The sequence below is a fragment of the Manacus vitellinus genome, unplaced genomic scaffold (assembly GCF_001715985.3).
Source record: "Manacus vitellinus isolate BGI_N305 unplaced genomic scaffold, ASM171598v3 scaffold_60_pilon, whole genome shotgun sequence".
NCBI lineage: Eukaryota > Metazoa > Chordata > Aves > Passeriformes > Pipridae > Manacus > Manacus vitellinus.
The window spans coordinates 3469011-3488007 of record NW_021940687.1 but is presented as its reverse complement, the minus strand read 5'-3'; the positions used below and the strand labels follow the sequence as shown (position 1 = coordinate 3488007).

The 18997-nt window shown below is 45.8% G+C and overlaps 1 protein-coding gene across 2 annotated transcripts in view; it reads left to right on the top strand.

The window, feature by feature from the left end:
- The first annotated feature begins 76 nt into the window (after positions 1-76).
- NEU2 (neuraminidase 2) overlaps positions 77-18997 on the top strand; it is a 36442-nt gene continuing 17521 nt past the window's right edge. Inside the window, exons 1-4 of one of the 2 annotated variants that reach the window (XM_018083104.2) lie at positions 77-452; positions 878-1077; positions 3788-3891; positions 4779-4936. In XM_018083104.2, coding sequence (XP_017938593.1) covers positions 4854-4936 — 83 coding nt within the window. In that variant the 5' untranslated portion in view covers positions 77-452; positions 878-1077; positions 3788-3891; positions 4779-4853. The remainder of the gene's footprint in view (positions 453-877; positions 1078-3787; positions 3892-4778; positions 4937-18997) is intronic. The other variant, XM_018083103.2, reaches the window with a different exon arrangement.

Below are 18997 nucleotides of genomic sequence, written 5' to 3'. Positions count from 1 at the left end.
CCATCCCACCCCATGCACCGGCCCCAGCCCTTTTCCTCCATGCACGGCCACCCCACAGCGGGCAGGGGTCCTGCCCTGGCACTGACCTGTCCTCCCTCAGCCCCGGGGCGCAGCGCTGCCCCCCATCCCCTGCACCTCTCTGCCTATGTGTGCCTGGCGCCGGCTTTGAGGGAGAAAAAGGGGTGGGAGAAGGGGGCTCTCCTGAACTGCTTCCAGATCTGGTGCATATGGTGCATTTCTTCTCCAGGGGCGAAACCCTGAGATGGAGGAATGTAACTGGGAAACTCAGCCTAATCCCTCCTGCCGGGAAGTGCACCCCTGGTTACCCCACAGGATTGGCCGCTATCTGCCTCTCCTCCTCCGGCGGGGCTTCGCACCCGATCGCTCATTTCTCCCGTCTCCCTTTCCTTAGCGTCGCTACTTCCATAAGGATATATTGCCTCGTTTAGGCAGTAAGTATCTCAATGATCTCTATCTCTCTTCGTTCAAGTAATTGTTTTTCCGCCTCAGGGATAAATCCTCTTGAGCTCCAGAGTACGGTTACACCCTCGGATCAGTTGGAGTGCTTGTGGACAGGTTGGGTGCAGCTCTTCCCTACACGTTAATAACTCTCGGCAAAAAAAAAACGTCATCTGCACCACATTGCAACTGAGGAGTTAACAGAGGGAAAGTGCTCAGCTATTCCTTGCGCTCGCTTTCTCCCTGTTGCATAAATAACCGTGATTTTTCTGTACATGGTAAGGTAATTTATGTAACAGCAAAGAATCTGTGTATTGGTCTGTATGTGTAAAATGGTTTCCTTTTAAACATTTTTATATTGGTTTTGCTAAATCATATGCCAGGATAGCTTCTAATCAGTACATGATGGTATGTCCAGAAAAAGTCCTTCAGCTTATGTGAACTAGATCTTGATCTGGCACACTGGAAAGCTCAGTCATTAAGTCATTAAGAAGCAGAACGGGAAAGAAAAACAGCTGGAAATGTCATTGAAGGCTCAGAGAAGGCTGTGAGTCCAGTTCATGTCCAGTCCCGGAGCAGGAGGTTGGAAGGACCAGACAACCGAAAGGAAATACCAGGGTGAGGGTGAGAGCTGGAGCCTGCCTTGTGCTTAGAGAGGAGGACGAGAGCCTGAGAGCTGGGGCTGAGATTGTCACTGGGTAGGTGGTCAATATGGGATGACAGTGGGTTATCACCATTAAACGCTGGGGATTAGGGGGTTTAGGAAGAGAGGTGAGTGAGGGGGCGGCTAAAACCTTGTGGAAGGGATAAAGCGGCAGAGACTGTGCCTAACGACTGATGTTTTGGTGGTTTGCCGCTAGGGCAAGAATATTGTCAAGGGTTTTAGTGAGTGGGTGGGATGCTAACAAGCTTCTTTCTCAGAAAAGAAGTGATCTTTAGTTATCCTGAAATCTGGAAAACCAGATATGCTGTTTACTCTTTTCTAAAGGGAAGGGCCAAGAGCAGTGGGGAGTTCTCTCTCATATGCAAAGGGAAATCAGTGCATAAGCTCTGATGAATATATAGGATGAATATATATCTAAATATAACTTTTGAGTGTATTTACTAAGGAAAAAAACTCTTTCAGAAGTATGCTTTAAGAGTTTAACAGATTCTAACCCCTCACATTGCTTCACTCCGAAGGTTAAATCTGTTGCAAATTGAAATTTCTTTTTAGAAAAAGTGTCTGGGTCATGCTATGAAAAACTTGCAGAAATAGAAAGCATCTTTTCATGATCCTATAACTGTCTGGTAATTTGATCCTGCCCGTCTTCCATTTCCTTCATTTCTTCTAACATAATTTCACTTTTGGTCCAAGATGAAAATCTGAAAATGTCACTGGAAGCACTAACGATAATAAAAACATCGGAAGCTCTGAAGAGGTGAGAACACCAGCTGCGAGTGAAATGCCCCCTGTGGCCATGGGAGGCCGCAGCTTGTATGTTCCTGTCTCAGAGAGCTCTTCCACTGAGTAGCAACGACCACTACTCTACTTTTCCTTCCTTTAGAACTTTTTCCTTTCTTAATTGCAATTTGGTCTTTCAAACATGTTGTTCTTTCTTCCTTTCCAGCTTTATTCTTGTACTTTACGTTGACATACAGAGGATGGCCAGAAACAGAACGAGTGCGTGAGAAATACTTTTTCCCTCAAGTGAAGTGACAGAGTGTTCCCAGTACTCTTGGGACTGGAATAAAAAGTGATATTTAGCAAGATGGAGATATTTTTGTTCTACAAAATGTCCTGGGATTTTCTAAATCGTGCTTTTCTCTTTGGAGACAAAACAAAGCTTTTAAAGTTTGTCATGCAAACTAAAGGCAGGCAAACAAGTGATTCTGTCACAGGGGTCTGGTGACTGGGATATTCATGCTGGTCATGGAGGATCCAGGTCAGAGTCACGGCTGTGTCATTCCCTCACATCCCACATGCCTGTTCCAGGGTAGGTCAGTCTCTCTTCCTGCAGCTGCTCTGCTTTCTCTGGTCACTGGGAAAGGTGCTTCAACCTGGCAAATGCTTATTCACTAAATACCAAATACCACTTTAAGTCAGTCAATACTGAGCTATTTATGTGGAGCAGCTCCAACATAACTGCCCCTTTCTTCCTCCCTAGTTCCACAGGTGCTAGGACTTTGCATGCAGTTTAAGCTGATCCAGCTGCTCAATTCCACTTCTCACTTGACCCCCTGAGGCAGATTTCTACCTCTGCTGTTATGCCAGCACTCACTCAAGTTTGTCTCGTTCTCAGTGAACAGGTTTGGGCAGCTAAACTCATGGAAAATGATTCATTTTTTTTGGTAGAACCAGCTTTGTGTGTATGGTGTCACTACAGGGTGAGCTCAAAGCGAGTGCCAGCAGAGCAGAGGTGGCAGACATGCAGATGGATGGCAGGACCGTGGCACTGCCACCTTGGATCCTTTTACACTGCTGTGGAACAGCAGGCTCAGGCCTGGAGAAGTTCCTACTCCACCTAATCTTAACCATCAGGTAGGAGTTTGGAGGAGGTTTTCTTTTTTTCTCTCACTGTAAGAACAAAGAATTTGATGCAGAGCCTAAAAAGCTTTCCCCCAGTTATCAAAATCAGTACAATCTCCTGATGACAAACCAGTTTTCTCACCAAAATCCCTCCAATTCATCCTAAAATTCCCTGTCCAGTTGTAGGGGGAAAGAAAGAATCTAGATTACTAGAACAACAAAGCAACTGGTTGAAAATCCTATCCCAGCACTGCACAAGCAGTGCTGCTTGCCCTGTGCTGTTGTTGGTGACAGAAGCCCCACAGTGCCCCAATAGACCAAATCCCAGTTCTGTCTCTGGAATCCTTAGGGTCCTGAAGCTCCCTGGTGGCCAAGCTCTGCTGCCACGGGGCAGGACCGTGGCTCAGCTCCCTGTGGGCAAAGGGAAGTGGGTTTGAGCTTGCACCTGTTCTGCAGAGAAGGGGTTCGTGTGCTTGCAGGCTGTTCCCAGCCTCACTGTGCTGCTGTTGGAAAAGATTCTAAATGTTGGCTGACCTGGTCCATGGTTGTGTTAAAATGTGATAATTGGTGTGAGTTTATAATTAGTTTATTACCATTATCTCATTTAAGTTATGCTTGGGGGATGAATTTCCAATCTTGGTTGGTATTTTCCGGCACTAGTAATTTTGAAAAATGAGTAATCATTTGAATTAAGATTTATTATGTGCATTTCAACTCAAAAGCAATCCTTAGAATAAAGCTTGTTTTCAAATTAAATTGAAATGCATTTTTAAAATGTTCTCTTATGGCAATTTTTAGAAATTAGACCTTCTCTTCTAGAAACTAAAAAGAGAAGAGGCAGTCCAGCAAATCGTATTCATGAAAAATTCCCCAAACCCTTCTAGTCAGTGGGAGTTTCACACCAAGAAAGGCCACAAGATGAGGTAAGAAGCACTGTTTTAATCTGAACTAACCAAATTTATGGAGAAGTGTGAAGTTAATAATAGATTTGAATAATGTTATACCTAGTCAAGGATATTTTCATACCTCAGGTTCATTCAGATTCCCTCTGTTCATGTGTGGTTTTTAGCAGTGATTTTGGCAATGGGTGTGTCTGTGCAGTTTTTGTTCCTGATTATGACTTTTTAATGGTAGATAAGCAGAACTCCTCATCCCTAGTATTTTTAGATCCTAAAGGATAAGAGCATATCTGTTCTCCTGAACCTCCTTAAACTCTCATCAAAATACTTCAGTTATATCTGTTGGGGCTTACCAATAACTAAAAATGTTCAGAAATTTCATTTATAGGATCCTTACCTTTAGGTGCTTCTAACCTTTTGGTGCTCATAATCATCAAGGTTATGTTTTTACTTACTGACCATTTGCCACAGACAAGTTAGTTTTTTATATATTAAAAGCAGTTAACAATTTATTAGACTTAGGAAAATATTATTGGATCCCTACTAAAGGAAAACAGAAAACCTGTTGTTCTGTCCTTCCAAAAGCTTTGGTTTCTGCTGATATGCAAGATGAGATTTTGGGGCTTTCCAGGATTGTGTTTTTGCCAGACTTAAGAAAATCCATAGCATTTAGGCCCTTTTCCACTCTCTGCAATACACACAAGCTTCAGACTTAGATTGTAGCACCTAAAATCCCTGGGCTGCTGCCCATCCTCTGCCGTGGGCTGAGACAATCATTTCTGATACTGTAGCTGTAAAAGCTGCCTGGTCCAGTTCCAGGCTCTGTGAATGAAGGCCTCTTTAGGTATAAATAAATATTTATAAATAAATATATAAACATACAAATAAAGACCTTCCTGTGGTATCCTCAGTGATCCTTGTGCTGGATCCAGTCAGCATGATGAGAAAACTACCTGACTGAAAAACAGAAGGGGCAAGACTCAAGCATGGGGAGGAAGAGGTCTACTTCTGGAGCAGGAGACTGCTGTGAAGAGAGGAACTCACGCCCAGCTGGAGGCTTCAGGAAATGGTGAGTTGGAAAAGGCTGTAAAATTTGGCACTGGAGCTAGGAGGAGGAGTGGGATAATAAGATTGTATGAGCAGCCAAAGGGTGAAGAGCCTGGAGAACAACAGGACACTGAGATATGAGCTGCAGGAGGGAAGAGAGAGGACTAATGTGCCTGAGAAATAGCAGGCTGAGGAAATTGTGTGGGGAATTACAAGTTGAAGCTGGTAGAAAAGGAGTGAAACGAAGAGACTGATTGAGGAGCTGAGGAGTCCAGCTGAAGCAGATCAGTTTGGGAGACATGGAGGGCAAAGCCTGGACCTTGCACAGTAATGAAAACATGACTAGCTCAAGAACCTGGCAAGCAGGGACTGTGTGGAATAGAGGGGCAGACTGGGATTGGGATCTCCTTTGGCTGCATGCTGGAAGGATGCTTCATTAGAACTGTGTATGTTATTGCTTGCTATTCTGTGTGATCCTGTGAAATATGGGATGTTGACAGTAAGGACATTTTAATACCTACAGAGGCTATTTTTTCTGGAAATTTACTAGTTTTTAAAATACTTCTCCCTGCAAATACAGTTGCCCTTAGTCTCTTTAAGATGCAGATTGTACAGAAAGGGACAGAAAAAAAAAATCTGTCTCTATTCATTTACCTCTAAAAGAGCAAAACGTTGTAGAGAGATGAAATGGAAAGATTTGCTCAACAGGTGTTTGCACCAGCTATTGCTGACTTCACCACTTGCATATTGAAGCACCATTGGCAGCACAGAGAAGAATTGACTACAAGAAATGTATTTCATAAGCAGAAGGAAACTGCACAAGTTTCTAAGGCCTTTTGCAATCCAGCTCCCGGCCTCTCCAAAGGTTTTCCCTACTTTTCTGGTTAAATCAGGCTATAAAAGCAGTGCCCTCTGCTGCCCAGGACCAAGAGTGCTGGGCTAAGGGCTGGTAACCCACACTCACACGAGCACCTTTCAGAGTGCTATGCTATCTCACATGTGTACTGCTCCTCTCTAATAAGTGTTTGCATGAATTCAAACAAGTTGGATTCCCTCTTGCTGCTGAAGGTGACTAGTTGTATTCACTGTGGTAGTACTTCCATTCTTTGAGCTCACATCAAACATAATCAAATGATTTTTAGATGACCCTTGTTTCTCTGAATGGGACGTTTCATAAGCAGCACAAAGAAACAGTTTGCTCTGCACTGGGAGACCCATGATCTCACCATGAGCTTTGCAAAGTGAAACTTCACACTGAATTTCTCTTCCAATGTATCTCGTGGCCCATAATAAAAACATATCATTTTTGGAATCTGGCTCGGTGGGAAATGGTAGGTAAATAATGCAGTCATGCTGCTAAAATATCTGTATTGCACTAGAAAGGAAGAAAAGTGAACATCCTATTAGCTGACAATATTTAGTGAGTCTCCTTTCTAGGGTCTGCAATGACTAATTTTCTGGTCTCTGTGGGAGCTGCTTTCAGCTGGCAGTTGTGGATGGACACTGTGGGTGGATGTTTCTCTTTGGTGGCTTTCTGTGATCTCAGTCTGGAGCTGGCAGGACTGCTCACTGTGGGCAAGAGCAACTTTTGCTGAGTTCAGTTCCTTCCAGGGCCTTGGCTCAGGTTGCTCTGGAAAGCAGGGGTTGTGCTGGGAGCTCAGCACTGGGATGCTCAAGGGCAGGTCTGGTGTCGGGAAGCAGCTCGTCATGGTGGGGGTTCAGATCTTTGTACAATGTGGAAGGCTGAGGGGGAGCTCTGGGGTGTTGTGGAGAACTCCGGAGTGCTTAGAGGGAGTTGGAGGTGGCACAGGAAAAAGATCATGGGGGGAAAAGCCACCTGAGCATAAAAATGCTCTTAGGAAGTATTTTATGGAGGGCGCGTGGCAGATTTTGGAACACCAGAGATAATGTTTGAGGAATCTTGTTTTCAAACATCAGTGTTCTGAGATCACTGAATTACTCTACTACTCTCAGAGCTCTGAAAGACACATAGATTTGAATCAAAGTCTGTGACAATTCCTTTTTCTGAGCTGTTTACTACGTTCCCCAGCTGTGTTTACCTCCTGCCCTGAATTATGCAGCGTGGCTATATGTGAAGTGACATCCCTACCTGTGAAGAACCCATTTGTGTCAGACCTGCTGGTTATCTTCCTGCAAGGAGAAGGGATTGTGCCTGCCCAGCCCTAGCATTTAGATGGTTGCTGTGGGATGCTGCTGACTCTGAAGAGATGCAGCACTGCTACCCGCTTGCCCTCAGGGTGCTTCACTCCTCAGAACTCCATGGAGCTTTCCAGAGCTGGCCAGAGGTGCCTGTACTGTCCCTTCTGCAGAACTGCCAGCTTCTGCTTTCAGAAGAATGCTTTATTCTTCTGATTTATTCTTCTGGGGAGAGATTAAATGCATGTCTTGAGACTAGTGATAATATTTTTGATGTCTTATCTGCATAATGGCCTTTTTTCCAATAGGAGGGAGATAATAGGAATTACTGTAAGTAATGGCAACATTCTTAGGCTCCTGTAGGCTTCCCCAGTGCAGGTTTCTAGTGGTTCTGTTATAAATTACAGTTGATCTTTGGAGAAGGGCAGAGGACATGGGATGAGTTTGAGCTGGAACTCTGGTCTCATTCTCTGTCAAATGTCTGTGCTCAGCTTCAAGAGACCATCGATGCCGCTCAGCAGCACTGCCTGCTTTTAGCAGACACATGACTTAGAACCTGTACTGACCTGTCAAGCTCTGCACAGCATCATCTTCGACAAACCTGACTCCCAGCACAGGCTCATTGTTTCCAGCTCCAGGGAGAATCAGGATTTGCACATTTCAGAGCTGCCTAAGTGCTGGTGTCAGGATGTCAGACACCGACTGTGACGATTGTGCCGCGAGGAGAGGAAGACAGATGGGTTTGACACCACAGCAGACTGTGGCTGTCTATTTTCATCTGCTCACTTTACGGCCAAAGGGCAATCAGTTTTAGCCAAGGCAATTAATTTATTTAAATCCAACTTGACATTTGGCTAAAATTGTTTTCCTGGAGTCCTCTCCGTAAGGAAAGGTGCCAAGGCACCAGACACCAACACAGCTGGTGTGGCACAATGCATACACCCTTAGAGGACAGGGGCTTGGTGCTTCCAGCCTGATCTTCTACAGTACCAGCAGGGACTATCTCACAGCTGTACACACCAGAGGTGAGTAGCTGGAGAGGGAGCCTGGGAGAATACCTCAGTCATATATGAAAATGTAAGGCTAGGTACATCCTCCTCTCTCTAGCTGGCTGCAGTGGCAATAGAGCAGGACTGAGGGTAGATTTATGGGATGGATGTACCTTTACAGGTTGTGGCATCAGGGCCTTTTCCTGGACATTGGTTGTTGAGGGATTTAAACCAAAAAGGGCTCCCTCACTGAAAGCCTCTGTTGCTTCTCAGTTCTTCAAAGTAAACAGCAAACAGAAAGTCAGAATACTGTAGAAAACATCTTTGTAGCTACTTCTTCAGCTATAAAATCCTGTTTTCCATGTGGGGTTGTATAACAGGCTTCAGGAGAGCTCTCTATGAAGGCCAAGAATGGGATCACCCTGATGTTGGGATGTTCCACAAGAAAATGCCCACAGGCTCTCCTTATTCTCTTAACAAGCTGCTTAAGGCAGTCTGCCCACTTATACCACGGGATGATCCTGCTTCACATTCCCCTTTTCCCACCACCTTCCCTACTGTCTTCTTGTTCCCTCTTTTTCCTTCACTGTCTTCTCCAAACCCATATTGACATGACCCTTTGTACTGTCACACTAATACTAAGCAATATGTATCATTAAGACTGAAAGCAGCACAAGTCAAGGTGAGAAGGCAGGGATTAGAGCTACAGTTTGTCCAGCTGTGCTTCCCCAGACAGCATTCCAGCTCTGACACCACTCTGACTGTAATTTTCAGTGGAAGCACAGTGAATTCCCTTCTTACCTTTGGATCCATAGTTCGTCTAACGTTGTCTCATCAGAGTTTGCTGGAGATGGTGATCCCTTATGAGATAAAACATTCAGAGGCTCTTTGACAGGCTCATTGTTTTTGAGTGAACCTGTGACATAAGAGAAAGCCAAGAGGGTGTTAAAACAGTTATCTTTTTAATTTACTTTTACTGTAGGCAGTGGTTTGCTTACACCAAAGGCAACAGAAAGACCACAGACACAAAGGTGGTTACATTTCAGCTTCGATTTTCAAACAAGATCAAAGTGTCATCAGCTTGCACAGTGCAAGATGGTACAGCCTTTGTCACAGCTGCAAATGCAACTGAGAAAAGGTGAAGTTGGATATACGGTGTCAGTTCTTACGTGTGTGAGTAGCACTCTCACCACTGGTCCCAACGTGAGTGATTTTCAGTGCAATCCACTGAGCAGAAAAGGTTTATCTGTGTGTGCCTGTGCATGCCAGTATTTGGTTTCCCAAGTCAAGGCTTCATGACTGCTCTGCTTTCAGGCATACAGTAGATGTTCAGTTTACTGGACAAATCAAGGTTAGATTTGGGTGAAACAGGAGCTTTACTTTTAATTGCTTCTCCAATTTCCCTCAGATGAACCTCTGATCCCTTCACAGGGAGCCAGAGTTGTATTAAGTCCATGGTTTACTACTGTAGTACTTGGCAGGAGAGGATGCATCTCTCTTTTCAAATGAAACCTCCTGTTGTTTGAGGCTTGTTGATATATGGCCTTGTTGTTTTTTATTAGAAATATTTTGGTCTAAGTCATAATTCTGTTTGCATTTCAAACTGGTGACAGCACAGTCAGGTCAATGCTCTGACTGAGGCTGGTTTCTGATGCACCCTTTTAATCAATTCTCAGAGGGAAGGTGTGACATCCAGAATTTTAAAACTTGCTAAACTAGTGCCAAGGGCTTATGAAACAGTAGTTCGAGTTATTCACTTTGAATAGTTTAAACACTTTATCCTTCTGTCCGAGGAGATTGCTTAAAAAAAAACCCCAACAACTGTTTTTCCAGTTAACGGAAAACATCTATTATGTTTTACAGCTCCTAGGCTATAAGCCAAAGCTGGGCTGGTGCAAAGGGTGCCCAAATAAAAACCTTTCCCTCTGCTGAATTTAGATTATTTTACATTGCTTTTTGTGATCTGATCTCTTGAGTCTTTATTTTTCTCATTTTGCATCCTACTTTGTCTTTTCCCCCGTATCTTTCCCTCTCTTCCTCTCTTCTTTCCTTCTCCTCTCCTCTCCTCCAGTCATTCCCTAAGCAAAATGAGAACAGGTTAACATTTGAGCTTGACTCATATTCTTGGATAGCTGCTGTTCAAATGGGTTGGAAGGCAAGATAAAATAGCTCACCCATCCCTTGCTTCCATGCACGTCAGCAAATGCTGTCAGAAGTTCCTGCTACAAATGAGGCTGGTGTAGAAGCACCCGCTGTCCAGTTTCTGGGAGAGGGGATGGAATCAGTGAAGTAGAGGGAGAGGGCAGAAGAGCTGTTCACACAGTCTTAGCTGAATTTGAAAGCTGTAGCTCTGAGATGGACTTGCTACAGTCACCCCGGAGGAAGAGCTATTGCTCCTAGCCCAGGTCTTGCTGTACAGATGGAGAAAAGAAACGTTCCCAGTGTGTCTTGTTGAAAAATTGCAGGTATGGAAGGAAAAGCCCTGTTTGGAACCGATCCCGTTTCAGCAGCAGTAACACGGGGAGGGGGCGGGAGAGAAGCGCAGGCCAGCCCCTGTGGATGCTCTAATGACTGCTAAGAGAGAAGCCCTTCTTTTAGCTTGTCCTTCCTCAATGTCCCTGGCCCGACATGAGGGATGTCCTCCCGTGCCGATGTCCTGATGCCGTGACGCTGCAGGTGTACGGAGAAGGCGCGTCCTGCCGTGCCGGTGCCGCTGCAGTGGCAGCCGCAGGTCGCAGGGGTGAGGGCCCCTGACAGCGCTGGGACGCTGTGCCGCCTGTGCTCTGCTCGCTCTGCCCCCGGGCTTGGGAAGGCGGGGAGAGGATGGCTCTGCTCGGGTCCTGTCTGCACCCGCAGGGTGGAGAGCGGCTCTGCTCTGGCACAGGCGACACTCAGTTTATCCACAAACCTCATTGCAACAGTAGCAGAATATTAAACAGGAGCTCTGTGCCCTGCCGCTGTCTGCTTGGAAACTTGGAAAAGGGAGGGAACTTTCCTCCTGTCCATGCCACAGGGTTGAATGGGCCTTTATACTGCTGGAATAGTGTGGCTCCCTTGGCAAGGCAGGCAGGAGACACCTATTTTCTTGGGGACATTTCCCAAACCTCTTTTATTTTCGGGTGGAGGATGTTTGTTCTTTGTTTTCTTAGAGAACTTGGTCTACTTTCAGGGGCTGAAGCAGTGGCTTTACTGCTGCACAACAAAGCTTTCAGGCTTGAACATCAGTTCAGACTCCAGTGCATTGATTCTGTCAGATTATACCCTGAAGATAGGACAGGTATATTTGCTGTGAAGGAGTTATAAAGTTCAGTTTCTCTGAGCATCTGGGGGATGAAGCAAAGGGCATTTTCTGTGTTCCCAGTTTCAGTTCACTCTCATTTAGAGTTTAGATTAAAACCACTTAAATTTTCTTCTTGCAACCCTGTTTCCAGTGCTTCTGAGTGTGCTGCAGTAGCTCCTTTCCTGGCTCTCTTCACTTCTCTTATCTTTCTCTTGCTTCTTCACAGACAGCTGCTCAGACAAGGTTCCAGCTCAGTGAACAGCCTGGCCTTGCAGTCATGCTCTGTACTGCTCATACTCAGAGAAAGCCAACTCATTCCTCTTCTACTGAAGCCGTGGCTGAATGCATGTGTGTTCTGGATGGTGTTCCTCCTATTTCAGCCTCCCAGTTCAAAGGGGGCTTAGGTGTTTCTTACAGCTGTCTTCAATGCAAAGTGGCAGCAAAGGCACTCTCAGAGAAGCCTTGCTCCCCCCTCATAAGAGCCCATTGCAGTTTCCTCTGGCTCTGCTGACTGTTTTTCTATACGTCGCTCACCTTGCCAAACAGTTACTTGTACGGTTCTCACTACTTTGGAATATGTCCTTTCTGGGTGCTAAAGAAGTCCCTACTTCATTGGCAGCTTCATGTCTTTCCTTGGGTAAGTTATTTTCCTTTTAGAGAGCAGAGGGGTGGCAGTGCAGAGCCCCACAAATGTTTAGATTCTCTGCCACAGCATGTGTTGAAATGTCCAACCATGTCACACTTCCACACTGAGCACAGAGGGATAGCACCCCTCTGCCACCTGTGCCATAGGGCAGGGGTGCTCTGTCATGTGCTGGCTGCTGAGCTGCTTTCCACCTTCCCTGTCCCTTTTCTATTCCCATTGACCCCTAGAGTTCCCAATCTCACTGCAAAAGGGAGCATAATGCTGTTTGGGTCGGTACTCACCTGTGACACGCCCCACGTGCGCTGCCTCTCTCGAAGTCTTTCTTTTCCCTCTGTTTGGCAGCCTCATGGATCGGTAGTACTTGGAATTTCTTTGGATGGCAATGTAATGTGTTGGCAAGTCCCCCTCGTGCGCCACTGGGTCAGCACCTGCTGACTCCTCCTCACCCTCAGAGACCGACCCTGACTCTCTCAGTACCTGCTGAGAAAGGCCCTGCCAGAGCCCACCAGCGGAGAGCCTGTGGGTGGCTTCTCTCCCATGCTCATCCATGGCTTCCAGATCTTGTCTCTATGGCAACTGAGATGATGGATCAGCAGCAGAGCAGCAGAAGACAGGTAGCCTCCACAACTCCATCAGCTGTATCCGAATCAGAGCTGGAGATGGACAAACAAAACACAACCAAACAAGAGAAGAAAGGACAAAGTTCTGATTAGTTCAGAGGCCGTAGTCCATCATCTGTTTAGGATAACAAAGACTTCCAGAACTTTTTTTCAGAGATCATTCTGAGATCATCATCTCACAAGCCTTATTCTAATGTCCTGAACATTGCTTTGATGTGCTCATGGCTGTCCTTCCACGGCACGTGGTAGTGCTACTGATGTTACTGGGAAAATGTAGTATTTTCTCAGTTGATGACCACTCCTTTTTGTCAGTTGTGAGCAGCAGATTACTAGTTGATTTAGAGTAGATAACAGGGAATGGTCATGTCCTTGTTTGCGAGAGTGAAACTGTTACTGAACAGAAAGTAATAGCTGAAGAGAAAGCTCTGTTCATCTGTCTATTATCTGAAGAATTATTGCCTTTTACAGGGTGCCTTCTAATACTTATCAACAGCACTCACTCCTGCTGTGCACATAAGTGAAGTAAAAACCATGTAACTGTCCAGAAGTGAAGGTAGAAGAGACAAGATTATGTAGTGCAGAGACTTGATTAATTTTCCCAGAGTTGCCCTCAAGTGCCAATGTGCCTCCTCAGTGACATGGGGACCAGCACAGGGGTCCCACTGCTCTGTGTGTCAGTACGTGGGCTGTGCCACTACTCCCAAGCATTTTTAGGACTCCAACAGCAAAACAGCAATTGATCCTTCAGCCTTTGCACGACTGGGTAAAATGGGAACTGATTACTTAAGCATTCGCTGCTCCTTTGTCTGCTGAATTCTTAGAGCTGTCAAATTCCTTCTGAGTACATAACGCGATTTTGTGACTGATGGGGGCTATCATGAATAGTAGAAAGACATGCTGTACAGGAAATGTGAATATAAAATTGACAGCTGGCTGAGAGAAGGGCATAAAAGGGTGCTGTGGATTAGTCATTAGATGCTGTTTTGAGAAGTTACACGTATCACTGATTTTTTACATTTACAGTATATCCAAGACACAAGATACTCCAGAAAGTTAAGCATTTCAATTTTTGTTCTTGGTTTTCTGCAATCTCTATGATCCCATGTGTGCCACAAGCCTTTCCCTTGCTTGCCCCCCAGGGTCACTCCAGCTGACCCTGGGCTATCAGGGACAGGTGGGACATCATCTATGAATCCTCTGCTTTCCAAAATTTTGAAGGGCCCCATGATTTATCCTTATAAAGGGTGGGTCACTACCTGAAATCATGCACTGGGCATGAGCTTCCTGGTTCTACAGAGCTGCTTTCTCCCTTCATAACCTGAACCACAGCATGCAGCTCACAACTGCTAAATTTGGATCCTGACTTCAATTCTGCCGAGAGTTTTGGACTGTTTGGAACTGGTGGTTGCTCTGGGACTGTTTCCAGTGTTACTGGAACTGTATGAAGGACCCATTTATTGGTTGTGGTGCTAAGTTTGGTTTGTAAATGACTCTGAGGTATAGAGATTCACTAAGCTTGTTTCTGTGGAATAGCAAAATAAAACCAGCTGCTGTTGGAGACATTTTGAAAAGAAAGAAGAGGCTATTTCTTTTCCTGGACCTCTCTTAGTGTCCCAAGACTAAAGCCCCAGAGGCTTGATCCTTGCAACTGTGATGGACGATGTCTGTTAACTGGACCAAAATTAGGATTACAGCTGTATTCCTTCCTAACCCTAAACTCTAACAATTGCTAATTTTTGATTTCTTTCTCTTCTATAGATTGTTTTATGCCTTGTCTTTCGAGGAGATGAACCTGTAACGATCTCCTCTATATCAAAGTTCCTGTGTGCTTTGAGTGGCCACCCTTTGTCCATGTGATTCAGACTGGTGCAGAGACCTGTCTCTCCTGTGGCCTTTGCAATGCTGACATAGTTTGCAATGCTTAGCAAATTGCTGTTGGTGTTTTCTTCAAAAATGAGTTAAATTTTTCACAGGAGCTGCTCAGCAGTTAAAGTTTTCAAGGGGATCATTAGGCAAAGAGATGCTCATGTGTGCATGAAGAAGACTGTTTTCCCCTTTCACTTATCTGGTGAACACAGGAGTACCTGGATGTCACTGCTGGGCTTTTACAAAGAAACTTGGCAGAGAAGGAGCCTCCAACACTCAGCTGGGTTGCCCAAAGACTTGTTTATTGTGGTGGTTATGAACAATACATACTGGTTTTTTCCTTTCTTCAATGAAGAGTTCAAGAACAGAATGTATTTCTGAAGGCAATGCTTCTGATTCCAAAACTGATACTCTAAGAAATTATTGGGAAACGATTTACTGATATCAAATAGCCCTGGCTTTTGCAGTTTTTAGGCCTATTAAAAAACTAGGGATGAGTTTAAGGGATACATTCAAATTTCATATTACATTATTCTGGTAGCAGTCAAGCTATTCAGTGACAGAGAATGAATGACTCAGGCAGGTGTGGACCATAACTATCCCTGTCTGAGTGTTTGCAGGGAATTTTTGAAGAAGGTGTTCACCTCTGATAATCACAGGTGAGTGTCAGGTCTTGCATCCGGAGTAACCCATCCCAAGCATATTCCCATGCCACCTTGAGATCACATGGCTGCAGCATCCCCACTCACCTGGATGTGCTTTGCAGGCAAACACACTTCCCTGTAGTTCATGGAGTTCAAAGCAGCAGTCTGTAGAGAAAATAGAAAGATGGCAACCTTGAAGCCAGTATGTGACACACATACAGAACACTAGAGATATGCATTTTGACTCACACATAATTCAGCCTCCAGGAATCTGACTGGGTAGAAATTTTACTTGCCAATGGAAAAAACTGACACTTGCCAGCAAATGCCATGACTTTTGTACAAGAACAGTTGACCTCAGGGATGCTGGGTAAAATGCTAATAAAAATGGTGTAAGGGACTGAGGTTCCTAGAGCAGTGTGGACCTGGACACATGGGTACGTGCAGGAAATAAGGATCACTGCTGCCTCTGGGAGGGTGGGACTGGGTGTGTTTTCAAGGCATGGTCTGGCTGTGAATGGCACTAACTGCTGGTCCCTACTGTACAAAGAGAGTGGGTGATAGGGATTCAAAGGGTCTCAGGTGTAGGAAAGGCATATCAGGTGTGACTTTAATCAGTTAGAGCTACTCAAGGATGTTTTTAGTAGCAGAAGATTCAGACTGAAAGACGAGATTGCAGCCGTGTAGACCTGCAAATGGGTTTGTTCTGGGCAGTTTGATCTGGGAGTCTGGAGCAGGAGGTACATTCTAGCACTGGTTGAGCATCACTCCCTGTTTGCCCACCCCACGCCGTGCCAGGTGGGTGCAGCTGCACGTGCCATGCCAGAGGGAGGCTGTGTGACAGGGGCAGAGTGTGTGGCAGGGGCAGACTGTGTGGCAGAGGGAGGCTGTGTGACAGGGGCAGAGTGTGTGGCAGAGGGAGGCTCTGTGACAGGGGCAGAGTGTGTGACGGGGGCAGAGTGTGTGCAGGGGGCAGAGTGGTGTGGCAGGGGCAGAACTGTGTGGTCAGAAGGAGGCTCTGTGACAGGGGCAGAGTGTGTGGACCGGGGGGCAGAGTGTGTGGTAGGGCAGACTGTGTGGCAAACGAGGGAGGCTCTGTGACAGGGCAGAGTGTGTGACGGGGGCAGAGTGTGTGGGCAGGGGCAGACTGTGTGGCAGAGGGAGGCTCTGTGACAGGGGCAGAGTGTGTGGCAGGGGCAGAGTGTGTGGTCTGTCACTGGTGGCAGCCTCGGTGGGTACTGGTGGCAGAGGGAGCTGCTTGGGGCTGGCAACCCCAGAGAGTCAGGGGGGCTGCCCCAGCTGTTGCTGAGGCAGGAGGGGTGCATGCTGTGTCAGCTGCTGGAAAGTGGCACCTCCTTCCCTGCCAAACGTGCTGCTCCACATGCCTGACCCCTCTCTCTGCAGCAGTTCTCCAGGGCTGCAGCACAACCAAGCAGGCAGCTGTATCCTGGATGCTTTGCTGCCCCTGGTAATTTGTGGCCCTTGGTAATGGGCTGTTTTGCTATGCCTGGTGCTGGCCCTGAGCTCGCAGCCCCTGTCTCTGGGAGGGTTTTTTCTGCTCGCTCCCCTCTGCTGCCACAAGGCAATCATAATCAAAACTTATCTGGGTCCCTGCACTCAGCCTTCCCTGCCATGGAAGGGGTGCAGCAGGATGAGAGCAGTGGCTCTGCTTGATAGTGAATCCAGTCCTTCTTAAATTTCTAATTCCCCTTTAAAGTGGGGAATTGTATTGTCTGACTGAAAAGTGCTAAGTACTGTAGTAAGGAAGTCAAAGAACGCCTAAGGATTTTGGAATGAAAACTGCTCAATTTGCTGATCTTAAACAATGCTGTTGCCCAGTCTGGAAGGGTAATGAAGATTGCTTAATTAATATTAAGATAGGCTGAAATCTCCAGCTGTGCAACTCTGGGGGTGTTTCAAAGCAGGAAGTAACAGGTGTGAACACAACTTGACTGCATGGTTGGCCTATCCAGGGACATCCAGTCACTGGAGATGAATTGCCCTTGTCTGACTGTGTAATGTGTCCCCACCAGCACAGGAACAAGATCACAGTATTGATGTGTCTGAGTGGGCACCCAGCCTATGCAGGTGGGTGCTCTCAGCAGCCAGGGCAATGAGCCCCCTCACTGAGTTACCGACTGGTGTGTTCGTTTTGGGGCTCAGTGCAGAAATTACTGTCTTGGCTTTGGCTGTAGGGGGTTTATGCTATAGAAGGGCAGAAGGTCTTACAATCTTTTCTTCCTTTTTATGTGTCGAAGTTGTTTCAAGTATAAAAACCCTCTTAATGACTCATCTGGAAGGTTTTGCATGCTGAATGTAGGGATGCACCTTTCATGTATATTTGATGAACCAGATGGAGCTCTTTTAAGAAAGTATTTTGACTTCAAGCCCTCATAGATAACATGGCTCCTTTAATATTTCTTCTTTAAATACAGTCTGAATGTATATGCAAGTACTGATTTAGCTGCATCTTAACAGTTTCTTTCTAAAATGCTTTTTTAAAAGTCTTGTGCAAACCAAAAACAACCCTCTCCCTCCCACCACCATCAGTCCCCCATTACATCCCTGCTCATGCATTAGGTATTGACTTCTTCCCATCTTCCTGGGTTTTAAGTGGAGTAGAATGTCATCTCTCAGCTCTTTCACTCTGCTTGGTAACGAGGCAAACCCAGCTGTGCCAGGTTGGAGCACAGTCCAGGCTCCAGCAGCAGCCCTTACTCATGGGCCACTCCTGCTCACTCAAGGAGTGCCATCCCTCAAGGAGTGCCCGTGGGAGGGCCCTGCCAAGGCTCAGGGCTCCGCACAGGCTCAGGCCTGCGTTTGCATGGGGAGATATTTCTGTCTGAGTCAGGGGAATAGTAACACCCACAGACTCAGCCCCAGGCTCTGGCAGATTTAGCTCTCAGCAGATGTAGCTATGAATTCATTTGGCCTCATCAGTGGTTTAGGGAAGGCTCAGACTTTGAGCCACTGTGAGTGAGGTGCTGAGCCACCCCTGCTCCAGTGGGGCTGACTTCCAGCAGAAGGGTGTACAGGCAGGTGGGCATGGGAACACCTTACTCTAAAGCCCTCGGGGCCCTGAACTGCCTGACCACACATACATTTATGCTTTCATTGTTACTGGTCAGGATCACCATCCTTGAAGTGTTAACAATCCTTGACCCTTTCTATTAGGTGGTGGCAAGAGACAGTTAAGCACATGTCCCTGTCCGAAGCAAGCTACATGACATTTCACAAAGGAATTTCAATTATTTAGGTACAAGGCCAAGGTATTATTTGATTAAGGCACAGGGGTGGAGACGAAAAGGAGGAGCATGAGAATAGACTGACTAAAAATGAGACATGGATCAAAGAGGTTCACAGCAGAAGCCAGACAAAACTAGACAGTAAGTCAGGGGATGCTGGCTAAAAGAATATCAAATAATTTGACTCCCCATGTTTCCAGTAATCAAACATTTTGTACTTATTATGTAAATAAGATTAAATTCTATAACCAGCCTTAACAGAATCAAAGTACAACACTCCAATTTTGAGATAGTCTTTCAGGTGAGGAAGGTTAACAGAATGGTTCTGTTGCCGTGATTTAGTGCTGGTACCTTATTTATAGCAGGCAAAACCAAGACAGAATTATGCAGTTCGTTACACTCTTGTGACAAAAACCCCCTTTATGTCTTGCACATATGTTACAGAGAACCTGTTTTAGAAACACTTCAGGGACTAAAAATAAATCCATTGGACCCATTTAATATAGGCTCCAAACCCTGTGCTTTAGGCACCATGAGACCCAGGGAGCAGGGCTTGGAGGGAGAAACAGTACATGTAAAATGGCTAAAAATTACTCAGATGGTCTCACTAGATCTAAAACTGTTTCCAGAATTAAG